Below are 14,396 nucleotides of genomic sequence, written 5' to 3' on the forward strand. Positions count from 1 at the left end.
CACTGGATTTGGCAAGTACGGTCCCCAAAAGTTGCTCTCAAGAGTAGTTTCTGCAGATTGGGGGGCAGGGGAGGCCAGAGAGTGTTTGATGGGGGGAAATCTGAGAAGGGAGAATGTGGAAGGTGGTGGGTGTGGACGCCTTGCCCAAGATGGCTGGGAGTTAAGGGAGAGAGGAGAAACAGCTGAACGTGGAAGGTTTTAAGCATAAAAGACACTTGAACACAGGTACGTGTTTCGGGGAAGGAGGCAGTGAACAGGGAGAGATTACGTAGAAAAGAAAACACAGCTGTTTGGGTCAGGGAGTGATTTAAAGGATCATCTGATTCAATTCCCTCACTTTTACAGATGAGAAAATGAAAATCTAGTAAGGTTAGAGGTTTGCCCTGGCTCGTGCAGGAGACCTGAAAGTCAGGTCTCCTGACCCTTGCTCTGTGCGCTTTCTGCTATTTCACCTTGCCTCCTAGAGATCCACTGGGTTCTAAGCTCTTCTAGTCTCTCAGCTCCTCTGGGCACCTGTTACCGCGTTTCACGTGCAGGGACTACAGCTTCTTGGTATGCGCAGCCAGACTGATCTTTTCCAACACATTGCTTGTCTTAGCTCCTCTCCATAGTATATTGTTTTTCAGTCTCTGGAGCCAGGCTGTCTGGATGCAAATCCTGGCTTTGCCATACTATCTCTGTGATCTTGGGCTCTACGCCTTGGTTTCCCCACCTGTGAAACAAGTGTAATGGTATTTACATTGGGAGAATTAAATGAGTTCATATACGCCTGGCACATTCTAACTGCTCATTACACGTTAGCTCCCATTATGTAAAACAAACTCTTCATGTTGCCCTTAGAATAAAGACCAAGGCCCTGCGTGAGTGAGCTGGTCTCTCTTGCTCCCCACTTGCTGTGTACACTGTGGCTGCACTGGCGCTGTTAGTTTCCTGAATGTGCAGTTACTTCTCCTGACTTGCTTTCCTTCACCTCAGCTAACCCACCAGCTCAATACCCCTTCCTCCGAGAATCCATTCCTGGTTTCCCGTACCCTGGACCCCTGATTCAGTCGTCCTGTTATTGTGTTAAGTCTTTCTGTCAGTTGTTTACTGCCTTTAGGACACTCATTTTTCTTGTCCATATGCTTTGAACTGTGGGGTTAATTGATCAGAGTTCACCTTCCATGCTAGAGCATAAACTCCATGATATGTAAGAGCTTATGCTTGTTTTTGTTCATTTTTGTGTTCCTAGCCCATAACAGTATTTGTCACGTATTTGGCAGTAAGTATTGATGAATGAATGAATGAACCCATCCATTTAGTCTTGACATTCAGTGAGCTAATACTTACTTTCTCTTCTTTGAAAGCATGTGGATCCAGTACTAATAGAAGTATCATTTTTATGATGTTGGCACACACAAAATCACATCTGAGTCTTCTTTATTCCTCTGACAGCCTAATCACCTTCCTTTCTAAGGAGGCAATATTTATGACTTTGAAATACCATGCATGAAGAGGAGGAGGAAGAGGATCATTTCAAAGATGCCGAGAACAGGAGCAGAATTGTCACCTGTTGGCAGCTGGTGACAGGGAGAAACAGGGAGACATTCCTAATGATTTCGTCAGGGTGACCCTCCAAGCCTGAGGGGGATTGGCGCCGTGATGGGGATTCAGGGCGTGCTTTACTCAGGAATATGGGAGCCTTTGCTAGTGGCATTCCTAGTGTCATCAGCCTGTGCCCGCCCCGTCCTAGCCAGCAGTGGGAAGGGATGTGAGCTGCTTACCAGAGACGGTCACTGGCCTGAAGGTTGTTGCTTTTAGACTGAACTTAACACCCAGGCCGTGGAGTAAAAGAATCACAGCCTTTTACGCGCGTGTGGATCACTGCAGTAAAATTGAAAGATGCCTCTGATGGCTGGTGTGTCTGTGAAAGTGAAGAGTGGAACTTTCTAGCACACTTGTGCATGTATGCATACGCACACACACAGAGCATTGTTTGACTTCTTTATAACCCATATGGCTAGCTAATGTGCGGTGGAAAACAAAATACTGACTGGTGTATAATGATTTTTGACTTTAAAATTGGACTCCTAAAAAATGAAAACTGAAAATACCTATGAGTGAAGTAGGAGGAAGTAATTTGTATCTTCTTTTTAGTTTAAAATACTTGAGAGGGGTGGCTGGTTCCCTCTATTGGTTAGAGCGTGGTGCTGGTAGCTCCATGGTTGCCGGTTCGACCCCCCATGGGCCACTGTGAGCTGCGCTGTCCTTAAAAGAAGAAAAAAAAAATCCTTGATATAGAACATACAGCCATAATTTTAACCAGCACTGATGCTGGTTTTGAACATCAGCCATCACACCCTTGTACGTGTGGGTGCGCACACTCTCTCCTCTGTGATTGTAAAGTGTTTCTGCACAGGACGAGGCTCAAGCCTTGGTGAAAATGTGTGCTTCGGTCTGTGGAATTCATACAAGTTACCTTAATATGCAAAGAACATCAGAGGTCCTCAAATTGAGGGATACTCAGCGAGCAAGGCATCTGTGTCTCCCTAGTTTCTCATGGGAAATTCCTTTACGTTATTGCCAATGGTACGAGGTGTGTCCCAGGGGAGGTCAAATGGCAAAAAGTCCCAAGAGGCTGGGGGAAAGTCACCACGTGTTTTATACCCCCAATCACATCCCCTGCAACTGACGCAGATTACCTAATAAGGTTGCAGAAACTGCCTTTGAATGAATGAAGTCACCTGGATAATGAAGTCATCCAGGTTCTGGAGCAGTTCTGTGCCACCAGTGCCATCTTGTTCCTTTGTCTAGACATTGTAATGTACTAATGTTGGGACATCACACACGCGTAGATACAGCAAGACTGTCCTGTCTGTCATGTCTGCTTGCAGGAGGGGACAAACCAGGGTCCATAAGTGTCACCTAGTACTGATATTATTCTGGGACTTTCTGAATACCCCTGAAATACTCATCGGAAGTGCTGATTCCATTGAATGATTTTGTGTATTTTGGACCTGCCCTTTATATGATTCTTTTACTTCCCGAGCTGTTAGCATGATGCTCAGTAAATACTCGGTTAAACTGGGACTGAACTTGTGAAAGGGCTGGGAAGTTGTATGCAGGACAGGGTCAGAACACAACGCTGTGCCTTTCATTAAAAACCTGTAGCCTCACGTGAAGATGATGTTGAGCCTGAAGCTTTCCTTAGCCTAAGTCTCCTGCTATGAATTTCAGAGGATGTTGTCAGTTGGAAGAATGCTCCATGGAGTGTCCTTTTCTGTGTTTAATCTTAATATTTTCATGATGACAAGAACCCTGTTCCTGCCACCACCAGATCTGGGAAGGGCTCCCCTTCAGAGATCAACCATGGCTGCCATGACAGCCTCCAATAAGGAGGGTGCTGTACAGACAGGTGCCTTGGAGACTGTCTGAAATCCGTGTGTATGTCCCTTCTTTGATATAGCTCATGTGAATGACCGGGTGCCTTTGTGTGCTGAAACAATCTCTGACCTGGGCGTCCAGTGGCTGGGGCTCTAGCCGGGGCTCAGCCATTAACTTAGAGCCCTGTGAGAGCCTGTGAGAGCCAGTGCCGGCCACTGAGCCTGGCGCCAGGGACATAGAGGCTGAAGCAGGCTTCCGGTAGGTGCCTCCTTCCAGAGCCGCTCTCCCCTCACCTGTGTTACCTCGAGAGTTGATCTTTATTGTTTTCCCAGATCTAACGTTCTGTGGTTCTGCATTTCCTGTTCAGCTCAAAAATATAACCTCCTCGGGCATCTGTACTTTCACAGTATAGAGAGATTTTCATCTGTATACCCCCTAATACAAGTAATAAAACTAGATTGTGTTTGAGTGCTTATATGCTGGGCACTCTTCTGGATGCTTACAAGAACTGTCCTCTTGAATGCTCTCCTTGGCCCTCCTCCGCCATTGAGGGGGAAGCTAGGAGGCTGTAGTCTCAGCCGGCGTAGGGCTCAGGGCCTAGCACAGCTTCAGCTGGTACTCAGGTGGCACAGGCTGAGCCTGGGGGCGACAGACGTGAGTAGATGGAGTGAGCTGGAAAAGGCGCGTGGAGGATACAGGCGGGCCTCTCGAGATGAGCAGAGAGAACGGGGTGGGGTGTTTCAGAATAATACAGTGAGCAAAGGTGTGGTTTATGGGACAGCCAGGTGATCAGCGTGATTGCTTTAGAAGGTTTTATCTGAGAGGGAGAGAGTGGGATCAAGATTGCAGAGCCCTCAGAGATAGACCTTTAGACGTGGTGGTAGGAGATGTGGAGACACTGATGTCTGGGGGTTACAGGAAGAAAGGTGCAGGGGTGGGGGTTCGAAGGAGCAGAGCCTCGAGTCTGAGGCTCTAGCATTCGAACCTGATGGGATTGGAGGTGGCTTAGGGCTCATGAGTGGATCCCGTGTGTTCCCTTTGTTCCCTCTCCCACTGGCAGGCACGTGGCAGAGGCCTCACCACGCGGTTCTAGCCCCGGCATTGACTTCCCCAAGGGATGCTGGCAGGGCTGGGTGTCTTGAGGGCTGGGACTCGTTGTACCACCAGCACCTGTACTTGGCCTGACCTTCACCCTGATCACACACAGGTCGTACTTAGTCTCATAACTCCTGGTGTAGCAGCTACATTCCCGTCTCCATTATAGTGGTGAAGAAATTAAGACTCAGGGATGTTAAATAACTTTACAAGATCCTGTAATAAGTGTGGAAAACATTAATAAAACATAGTTCTATTATAACCATAGCTGCCTTCCACCATACCACAGGACAGGAAACTGCCCGTCTTTGTAAGTGAAGGTTAAGTAAGGGTGTCTCAGAAAGGTACTTTTTTCCCTCCTTCTTTACATTGAGATAGAATTCTTACACCAAAAATTAACCCTTTGAAAGTGTACAATTCAGTGGGTTTTAGTATATTAACCAAGTTGTACAACCATCACTACTCTAAATTCTAGAATATTTTCATTACTCAAAAAAAACAAAAAAAATAAATAATACCCATTAGCAGTCACTCCATTTTTTTCTTCCCCCAGCCCCTGGCAACTACTAAACTACTTCCTGTTCCCTGGATACTTTATGTGAATGGAATCACACACTGTGATCTCTTATGACTGGCATGTGTCCAAGGTTCACCCATGTAGCATGTGTTGGGACTTTATATTGTTGAATAATACTCCATCGTATGGACATACCACATTCTGTTTATCCATTTCTCAGCTGGTGGACATTTGGGTTGTTTCCATGCTGTAGCTGTTCACGGGCATTGGTGTGCATGTTTTGACGTGTGCTTCCAATTCTCTTGGGTATATATTGGAAAGCTACTTTGAAAGAGTTTAAGCAACATCAAGTCCAAGAGCTCTTGTTTTCACAGTATTCCCCCTGTGCTTGATTCTAGTTCCCACTAGTGGCTGACTTGTTTCATGACGACAAAGACGCTGCTCTGGCCCCCACCACATCTGGAAAGGGCGCTTCTTCAAAGATCAACATCCGCTCCGCCAGACCCCAAATGAAAGCCTCCAACAAGGAGCACAAGAAAACCGTGGGCCACCAGGTCAGCCCTGGGGCTCGTGGCAGAAAGCTGAGGGCCATGGCCTGTGGGCAGGGCTGGCCTCTGTAGGTGAAGGATGGCTGCCGAGGTAGGGGCCACGGTGGCCTTGCCAAACACAGCCTTGGCCACCCCTCTCAGTCTTTCTGTGCTGTTTGAAGAAGGAAACTGTGAAACCTTTTTAAGAGGGAACTGACGGGAGAAAGGGGGTGACTATAGCGCCAGACAGTGCATTTCATCCCTGGGGTGGGACTACGTTACAACAACTTAGATGCCTAGTGGGAGGGGCAAGAAGGTCAAGAGGTCTGCAGATTGGGAAGAAGGATTAAGTAAGCCTGGGGACCAGAAAACCAACAATCGCTCCTGCTATGTGGTCTTTGTGAGCTGTTATGTCCAGTGTCTCCCAGGAGAAGAGACGAGAGTGCCTCCCAAGGCCCTGGCAACCACTGACCCCTCTGTCTCAGTGGATTTGCCTGTTACATTTTGTGTGTATGCAATCATTGCCAGGAAGCCCGGGCTCGGGTGTGCAGGCTCCAGGGCCTTGCGTTTAGAAGTAGCAGACCTCCAGGCACGTCTCTTGTAGCACTGCTTGCCTTTCCTCTCCTTTGCTCCATAACACTGAGTTAGGCACATTAGGGGGTAGTCACTCCCCCATTTGGTCTGAGGACCTCCTGAGGCCAAAATGTGGGAAGGACTTGATTTTGGTCATCGAGCAAGGCAGGAGTGTCAAAGCTAGACTCAGACCCCGGGTCTGCGTTTTGTCCTATCCTTCTGGATTAACAATAATAATCAAAATGATAATAGGAAGAACTGCTACCACCAGTCTGTGGGCGTTTCGTTGTCTTTATTATACATTCACGAAATGTAAAGACAAATGAATAACCAGACCCTGACTTTTGTCTCCCCAGTTCCGCACCTCCCTTCACCTGCTCATGGAGACCTTGAACGCCACCACGCCGCACTATGTCCGATGTATCAAGCCCAATGATGAGAAGCTCCCCTTCCAGTAAGTGTGTGCAGGCTTTGGTCCAGCTCCTGGTGGTTGGAGTCAGGCCCAGGAAGCCGGGCCTCTTCCTGCTTCCTTAGGAGGAATTCAGGGGAAGCAGGGAACAGGCCGGCACAGCCTCGAGAAGGTCTGTGGTCTTCGGCAGGATGAAGAGTTGATCTTAATTCCCCAAATAGTTTATATGCCGAGTACAGGCCCACAGACATTTAGCTGTCTGCTGCCCACAAGGGTTCAAGAGGATGAGAAGATACAGTTCCCTCTTCTCCTGTTGCTTACAGGGGTGTTGAGGAAAGTGCGCCCTCGAATTCAGTAGAGAACCACGTCAAAATGGGCCACGGAATGCAGTCACACGTGCATCTCACAGCAAATGTTCAGTTCAGACCCTGGAAGACCACTGGACTGGTCAGGGAAGGCTTCTTGCATTGAGGAAACTTGACCTCTAATGACGTGTTGAGTGATAACTCAGATGGTCCTGTTCCTCACATCGCGTCCACCGCTGAGCTTCCAGACTCATCCACACTTGCTCACTTGCCCTCCCACTTCAGCCTACTCTGATCCAAATTCTGCCTCTACCCCATCTTGAAATTTTGCTTCCAGTTCTGTCCTTCCTCACATGGTCAATTCTACCCCAATCTCTGTAGCAGTGATGCTTAAATACTTTTGTCCATCTCTGGTTTCTGCTAAATCCAGGCCATTATTTCTGCTGGCTTACTGCAGCTTCATTGGCCATCTCCCATTCAACCTGTCGGAAACCAGACTCATCTTCCCACCACCCCCCACCCCTGCCCAAAGGTGGTTTCTCTGTACTTGATCTCTGTTGGAGTAAATGGCGCAACCATGTCCTGACATCCTATCCACTCACCAAACTGGAAACCCAGAGTCACTCTGGACTAGTGCCATCCCATAGAACTTTCTGTGGCAGTGAAACTGTTCTGTAATCGGCATTATAGTAGCTGCTCGTCACGTGTGGGTACTGCGTGCTTGGAATGTGGCTAGTGTGACTGAGAAACTGAATTCTTCATTTCAGTTCCATTCAAATACACATAGGTGGCTAGTGGTTACCACATTGGGTACCATATACCCTGCATCTTCCTTCTTCCTTACTCCCAGTGTCCAGCCATTGTCCAAATCCCATGGAGTCTTCTTGAAAATTTCTCACATTGGTCTCCCTTTTCTATTATCAGCTTCATTCAGACTCTCTTCATTTCTTGCCTGCAATACTGCCCGAAGCCTTTAGAACGGTCTCTCTCCTCTGCAGGACTTCTGAGCCCCCACACATGCTATTTCCTCTGGCCAGCAGACATATTTTTTAAAAAATTGAAGCACTTTCCTCCCATCTTTCTGATTTCCTTTTTGGTCCAAGCATGTCTTTCTGTGAAATTATTTTGGCAACTCGGACTCTCAGAAGGAAGATCTGAACTGCCTTCTGCTGTTCCTATCATTTGACAAAGCTTGACTTGCTGTCAGATGGGCCTTGTGCTGGAAAAGGTTAGGAAGACAATATTGAATCAGCCTTCCGTGAAGCATGCCAATTGTTCACTCTTTCCCCTTCCTCCAAATTTCCGAGACGCTTAGGAATCCCAGTCTCCCCCACCTCCCCAGGAGGACATCTGTTTCCCAGCTGACTCCGGAAGAATAGACGTTATTAGAAGAGCAGCATGTGTGAAAGACTTAGATTACGTGTGAAGGGCAGGAGCAGAAGAGGAGGGTTGGGTACCAGCTTGGGCCCCAACCAGCTGTGACCTTGGGCGGTTCACTCGTTAGAACCTGGCTCCTGCCATGTGCTTTTTCCTTGCTGGGCCTCTCTTCCTAAAAGTAAGATACTGAGGACTTTGAAAGGGACTTCCAGTCCTAATATCTCATTTTTCTAAGACCTTCTTTTGCCTTCAGGATGAAAATCTTCCTTCTAGCAAAGAAAGGGGAGAAAATACTGAACCAACTCATAAAACCTGGATTGTAGTCTGGGCTCTGCCACTGATTATTTGAGTAATCACAAACTAGTCATTTCCTCTGTTTCATTTCTTCATCTGTTAATTGTGGTTAAAAAAAATCAGTTCTCCTAATGAAAAGATTTAAAGAGATAATGGGGATTATTTGTGAGAAGGATGAAATTTATTTGATTAAATTACATAATGTCACTGACATGATCCTAGAAGGAAAGTGCTGGGCCCATCTTCCACCCAGGCTTTCCAACGACCAGGCTTTCTCAGCCTCTGCACGATTGACATTTGGGACCAGGTAATTCTTTGTTGTGGCGGCTCTCCTTTTCACTGTAGGACCTGTGCTCTGTCTTCTAGATGCGGGTAGCAGCCCCACCATTGTGACAACGGATGATGTTATCAGACATTGCTAAATGTTGCTTGAAGGACAAATTGGCCCCCAGTAGGGAACCCATACCCTTCCCTAAATGTTTTGGATAGCATGTCTTCTATAAAAGTGTTTTCCTCTGCTCCCTTTATTAAAAAAACAAAACTGCTATCATACCTACTACTCACTGGGCACTGGGCTGGGACAGGTGGAATGACAATGAATGAGATACGTCCCTTATCCTTAAGGAGATGCCAGTCACAAATAATTGATGACAAAATAGGAGTGGCTGTCAGTGGGTCTCTAGAAATGCAGGAGCAGGGAGGTGAAAGAATGAATAAGTGTCCAGGGAGGGTGACCTTGAGTGAGTGTGGTGACCTGGGACAGCTCATCAGAGGAACTGGCCAGGTTTCTTAAAGGCTAGGCAGCTGGTCTCAGAAGCGGGCCGTCCTGAGAGTCTCAGGGTCCTGAAGTCTGACTGCAGAATGCCGCAGAGCCTGAAGAAGTGGGTGGGGAGCTTGCAGCCTTTGCAAAAATCAATTCTGTGGCACGTGGCCTCGGGGGTAGAGCCCAGTTCTAACACCAGGGGAGTCTCGCCTGCATCCAGCAAGCTTCCAGCTCTGCTGAAGCTGCACATTTTGTTGGGAGGGGAAATATAACCCTGCATTTCAGCAGTTTGACCCTGTATATCTCTGGTAATTTTTCAGTCCAGACTTGGGTGTTGCTTGAGCAACCCATGGTCCTCCAAAATTTAATAGGTAGAAGAGCTGGTTTTCGTGCCCAGTTACCTGGTAATGAATGCAGGGGGAGCAGAATGTGGGATGCATTTGACCATGAGTTTATTTTACTGTTGGGGAGATAAGATTAAAATACAGAAGACGGGCTGCCTTTATTCACACTGGGGTATGAATAAGGAAAGATGATGAGTATCTTCTTTGTATAGTGTCTTTTCTTTTTTTTCCTAATAGCATTCCTTTCTTTTCCTTAACTGGATCATTACAGCAAACCAGTGAATTATAGTTGGGCAGGTATTCTCAGCTCCTGTTGAACGAATGAGTCACAGAGAGAATGTGTTGTGCCCCACGTGACACCAGCTGCTGTTAGTGGCAGAGCTGAGGCCAGACCAATGCTCTCCTTCGCCTTTGCTCATTTCCCTCCCCACGGGGGACAGCACGTGTGAGGAAGTGCTGGTAGTGAGGGCAGCAAGAAGCAGGGAAGAATGTGAGAGCTGAGTTCAAAACGTGTTTGCCAAATGCCTTCCATGGGACCAGCTTGGTGTGTGGGGGCTACAGAGAAGACCACAGCACCTCCCCTGTGTGAGAGCAGAGGATCACACGTGGCATGCCACTTCCGGCCATTAGACGGGACCTACACCAGAGCGCAGTGGTCACAGACGTGATGCCGTGGTACCAAAACGGGGAGACGGGGTTACCAAGGGGGAGTACTAGTCCTTTTAAGGAGGGAAGGACTTCTCAGGAAGAACCAACTCATTTTCCACCAAGGAAACGGGCAGGTCCTAGAGGAAGCAGGGAGACCCATAGCCCACAAAGGACTAGAGGTCACACAGGTGGCTTGCCAAGCACACTGTCCGTCCCCACCCTATGCAGTGGGTTGAACGTGACCCAGTAGCTGTGCCAAACACCGGGAGGAAGCCAGCACCCTGCTGCTGTCAGCAGGTGCCGAGTACCTCGAGGGAGAGGCCTGCCATCCACAGAAAACCTTTCCCAAAGCCCAAGCACATCCACTTTGCATTCCTAACTCAGGGCCCAACTGACCATGTTAGAGGTGAGAGGAGCAGAAGCTGCAAACAGCAGAGCCTGCCTCCAAGGCTCCTTGGGTCACTGAGGTCGCAAGCAGCCCTTATGTCCCACACAGCAGAGCGTCTTAGGAGAAGGATCATTGCCACCCCTTGTTAAGGTCCTCCTTGGATCCCAGAACTGAGCTGCATCCTGGGGAGGCCACAGAGAAACTACAGAGGGGTTGGCATAGTGAAAGGCTGAGCGTATAGCAAAGGCTCAGCTCGTGTGTTTCCTTTCATCCTGTAAGACCCTTCTGCTAGGGAGCTTGGATCTGTACTGAAAATCATGAGATGCCTCTCAAGTAACCGTCTTGTTCAGGACTGCAGAATTCAGGGCTCAGCTGTGCCTTCCACACTCAAAGTGCCATGGATGCCTTGGGGCTGGAGTAATCAGGAAGACACTAGAGGAGTTGGGGTCGAAAGCAGGTGGCACTTGGGCAAGCAGAGGGGAGGCATAAGGAAGTCAAAGTGGGCACAGGCCTAGGGGAGAGCGTGGGTGTCTCGGGCCGCTAAGCCCCAGGACTGGCAGGGAACACAGAGTATGCCCAGAAGTAAGGTCAGCTCGAGGTCTTCAGCCACGTGGAAAATGCCCACTATTTCCCTGCTGCCAAGTGCTCGCTGACCCAAGCCATTGCAGGGCACCATCTGCCTTGATGGACTTCTGGGCCCTTACCCCAAGTGCAGCTCAGCATAAGACAGCAGCAAGGACTAGGGGCTGAGCAGATCATACAGAGATGGCGGACAAGAAGGAGTCTCCGTTGGAGAGATGCCAATCGAAGGTGGCAGACCCCTGGGCCAGATCCTTCCTGCGTAATTCCAGAATCCGGAGTGGGCCCAGCTGCTGGGAAAAGAACCGCTGGGGTTGTGGCAGACAAGTGAGAGAGGTTGCCCAGTGGGGTTCTAGAAGTAAGGAAACCACCCTCTGCGTTTATACATCAGGGCAAGCAGACTGCCCGACTGCCCGGCCAAGGTGCGTGCTGAAGCCAGTATGAGCCCCGGTCTCCAGGCCTGAGCCTGGAGGGCCTGGCCCGCGGCTTTAGCTGAGCTGCAGAACAGCCAGGAACAAAGGGAGCATTTATTCCTTATCCTTTCTCAGAGTGGAGCAATAGTCTTAGCAAATTACAGCTCGTGATTAATTCTAGTTGAGCTTCATTCTTCCTCCATGAAGACTCCCCGATAACCCGAGCCAACCCCATCTTCTTCCCTTTGGTTTCTTTCAGCAATTTAACCACCTTTATTACACACTACCTTGTAGTGTACGACGTCTGTCCTCCTCCTCCATCTGCAAGTATGGGTCCTCTTAGAAAGCCTGACCATGTCTGACTTTTTATCCTGCATCCTCCTCAGTGGACGTGCTGGAATAAATACTGGGTTTTCAGTGCTCAGTATTGTACAGCATGCGAGTTGTTGAAGACATGTTTCCTATCTTTTACAACAGGAAGATTAAGTTCTTCATCTATATGGTTCGTAACTGAGCAGCTAATAGCTAACAATATGTGTGTGCATATGTTGTGCCAGGCACTGTTCTAACTGCTTTTATGGGCCATTACATTCCCTCTTCACACTAACCCTATGAAGGGGGTACTGTTATCCCCATTTTATAGGTGAGGAAACTGAGGCTGAAGGGGGTTATATGTGACTTGTCCCAAATTACATAGCTAGTAAGTGGCCGTGTCACCATTCCAGCCCAGGTCTGCCTCACCTGAACCTCAGCCCTTTAACTCTTGAGTCACAGAATGCTTGTGGTGCCAAGTGTAAATGTTTTAGCCATGGAATTAAGACAGATGCCCATGTGGATGGAAATAATAAAGGCTCTGGAGAGGAGGCAAGAAGGAGTCTTGCAGGGTGGACAGAATTCAAGTGGGCAAAGAAGCAGAGGGGTGTCCCGGGTGAGACACAGATGTGCACAGAGCTGAGATGCTGAAATGGCTCCTGTGCCTGCCTATCAGCATCTTTCACTCTGCTTTTCCCTTGACCTTGCGTGTGCTCAGTGATGACCTACAACTCAGTGCAGGAAGAGCTTGTCTTTCCCCATCTCCTGTTCCCGGTTCCTCTTTGCCAGGTGGCGCCCTCACTGCTTGTCTTGTTGTTTTGCAGCTTTGACCCAAAGAGAGCAGTGCAGCAGCTCCGAGCATGCGGGGTGTTAGAGACCATCCGAATCAGCGCGGCCGGCTACCCGTCCAGGTACGTGCCCTCTGGGTGCAGCCAGGGAAACCTCTTATGTGCTGTCAGCTGGAAAGAGATCCTCAAAAATGTTCCAAAACACTGAGAGCCCAAGCTGGGTGCTGACGGAAGTAAGAACTTCGGTTTGGCTTGAAAAGTGTTGGACTCCACAGTGACAATTTCTGGGGCAGCTATTCAAAATTGCCAATTGGCATTGGTCTGGGTGATGAACTAGCCAAAGTTACAAAGGGGATTTCCTTTTACTCAGCTCCCACCTTGTCCCTTTTCCCTTCCCCTCCCTTTTTTAAATTGGTAAAATACACATAATATTTACCATCTTAACCATTTTTAAGTGTACAGTTCAGTGGCCTTAAGTACATTCATACTGTCAGGTAACCATCACCACCATCCAGCTTCAGAACTCTTTTCATCTTGCAAAACTGAAACTCTATCTGTTAAACAATAGCTCCCCATTCCTACCTTCCCCAAGCCCTCCCTGACAACCACCATTACACTGTCTGTCTCTGTGATTTTGATGACTCTGACTACTACATATAAGTAGAATGGTACAATGTTTGTATTCTTGTGACTGGCTCATTTTACTTAGCATAATGTCCTCAAGGTCCATCCACATTGTAGCCTGTGTCAGAATTTCCTTCCTCTTTAAGGCATATTAATATTCCATTATATGGGTAGACAACATTTTGTTTATCCATTCGCCTATCAGTGGACCCTTTACCTTTTGATATAGAATCAAATACAGTGGTTCCTTGGTTTTCAAACGTAATCCATTCCAGAAAACCGTTCGAGTTCGAAAACCAAGGCACGGTTTCCCCATAGAAAGTAACGCAAAATGGATTAATCTGTTCCAGACCTTTAAAATCAACCCCTAAAACTGCAAGTTTAGCATGAAGTTTCCTATCTAATGATACCGAAGATCCATAAAATTTATGGTGTTTGCAAACCGAAATGTTCATCAACAGAAACGTTCAAAAACTGAGGCACCACTGTATATGGTAGAAAATACATTTGAGTTAAGACAAGAACAAAACCAGAAAACAGCTCTTGTGATCCATCTTGCACTGTGGGTAAGCCCTGAGCTGCCCGAGCATCTGTGGAAGCTATGCAAGACTGGATCCCCTCTGGGTGTCGGGGGGTGGATGGTGACCAGGTAGCTTTCGTGAAATCATACCACGTACCAGTGTCACATAGGCCAGACATCTGCCATTAATTGGAGCTGAGGAGAGCAGTGTCACAACCCAGAGCCAGTGGTGTTTTCCTCTGTCCCAAGAAGTCCCATATGTGTCAGGGGGTGGACGAAGCCAGAAATGGGGAGGAGGAGATGCGGTCCCTGCCCCCACCTCCTGCCTGCCATCCCCACCTGCCCCCACCTCCCGCCTGCCATCCCCACCTCCACCTTTCGCACCGCAGCTGAGGAACCAGTTCAGAAGCAGTGGTTCATTTACCCAGAAACAACTATCAACAGTTCCCAAATGTTAGGCCTGGGAAGGAAGCTGCTGACGCAATGAGGAATTTGCATTTGACCTGGAAAGTACAAAAACTGTCACTAATCGGCAACATCCAGGCAGTTTTGCGAAA

The 14,396-nt window shown here is 48.2% G+C and overlaps 1 protein-coding gene across 4 annotated transcripts in view; it reads left to right on the forward strand.

Moving 5' to 3' along the window:
- Window positions 1-14,396, forward strand: part of MYO5B (myosin VB) — a 310,561-nt gene that overhangs the window by 214,304 nt on the left and 81,861 nt on the right. For all 4 annotated transcript variants that reach the window (XM_081079088.1, XM_081079087.1, XM_081079089.1 and 1 more), the window contains exons 15-17: window positions 5,374-5,529; window positions 6,432-6,529; window positions 12,732-12,818. In XM_081079088.1, the coding sequence (XP_080935214.1) occupies window positions 5,374-5,529; window positions 6,432-6,529; window positions 12,732-12,818 (341 nt within the window). The remainder of the gene's footprint in view (window positions 1-5,373; window positions 5,530-6,431; window positions 6,530-12,731; window positions 12,819-14,396) is intronic.

The sequence above is a fragment of the Rhinolophus hipposideros genome (assembly GCF_964194185.1).
Source record: "Rhinolophus hipposideros genome assembly, chromosome: 17".
Classification (NCBI taxonomy): domain Eukaryota; kingdom Metazoa; phylum Chordata; class Mammalia; order Chiroptera; family Rhinolophidae; genus Rhinolophus; species Rhinolophus hipposideros.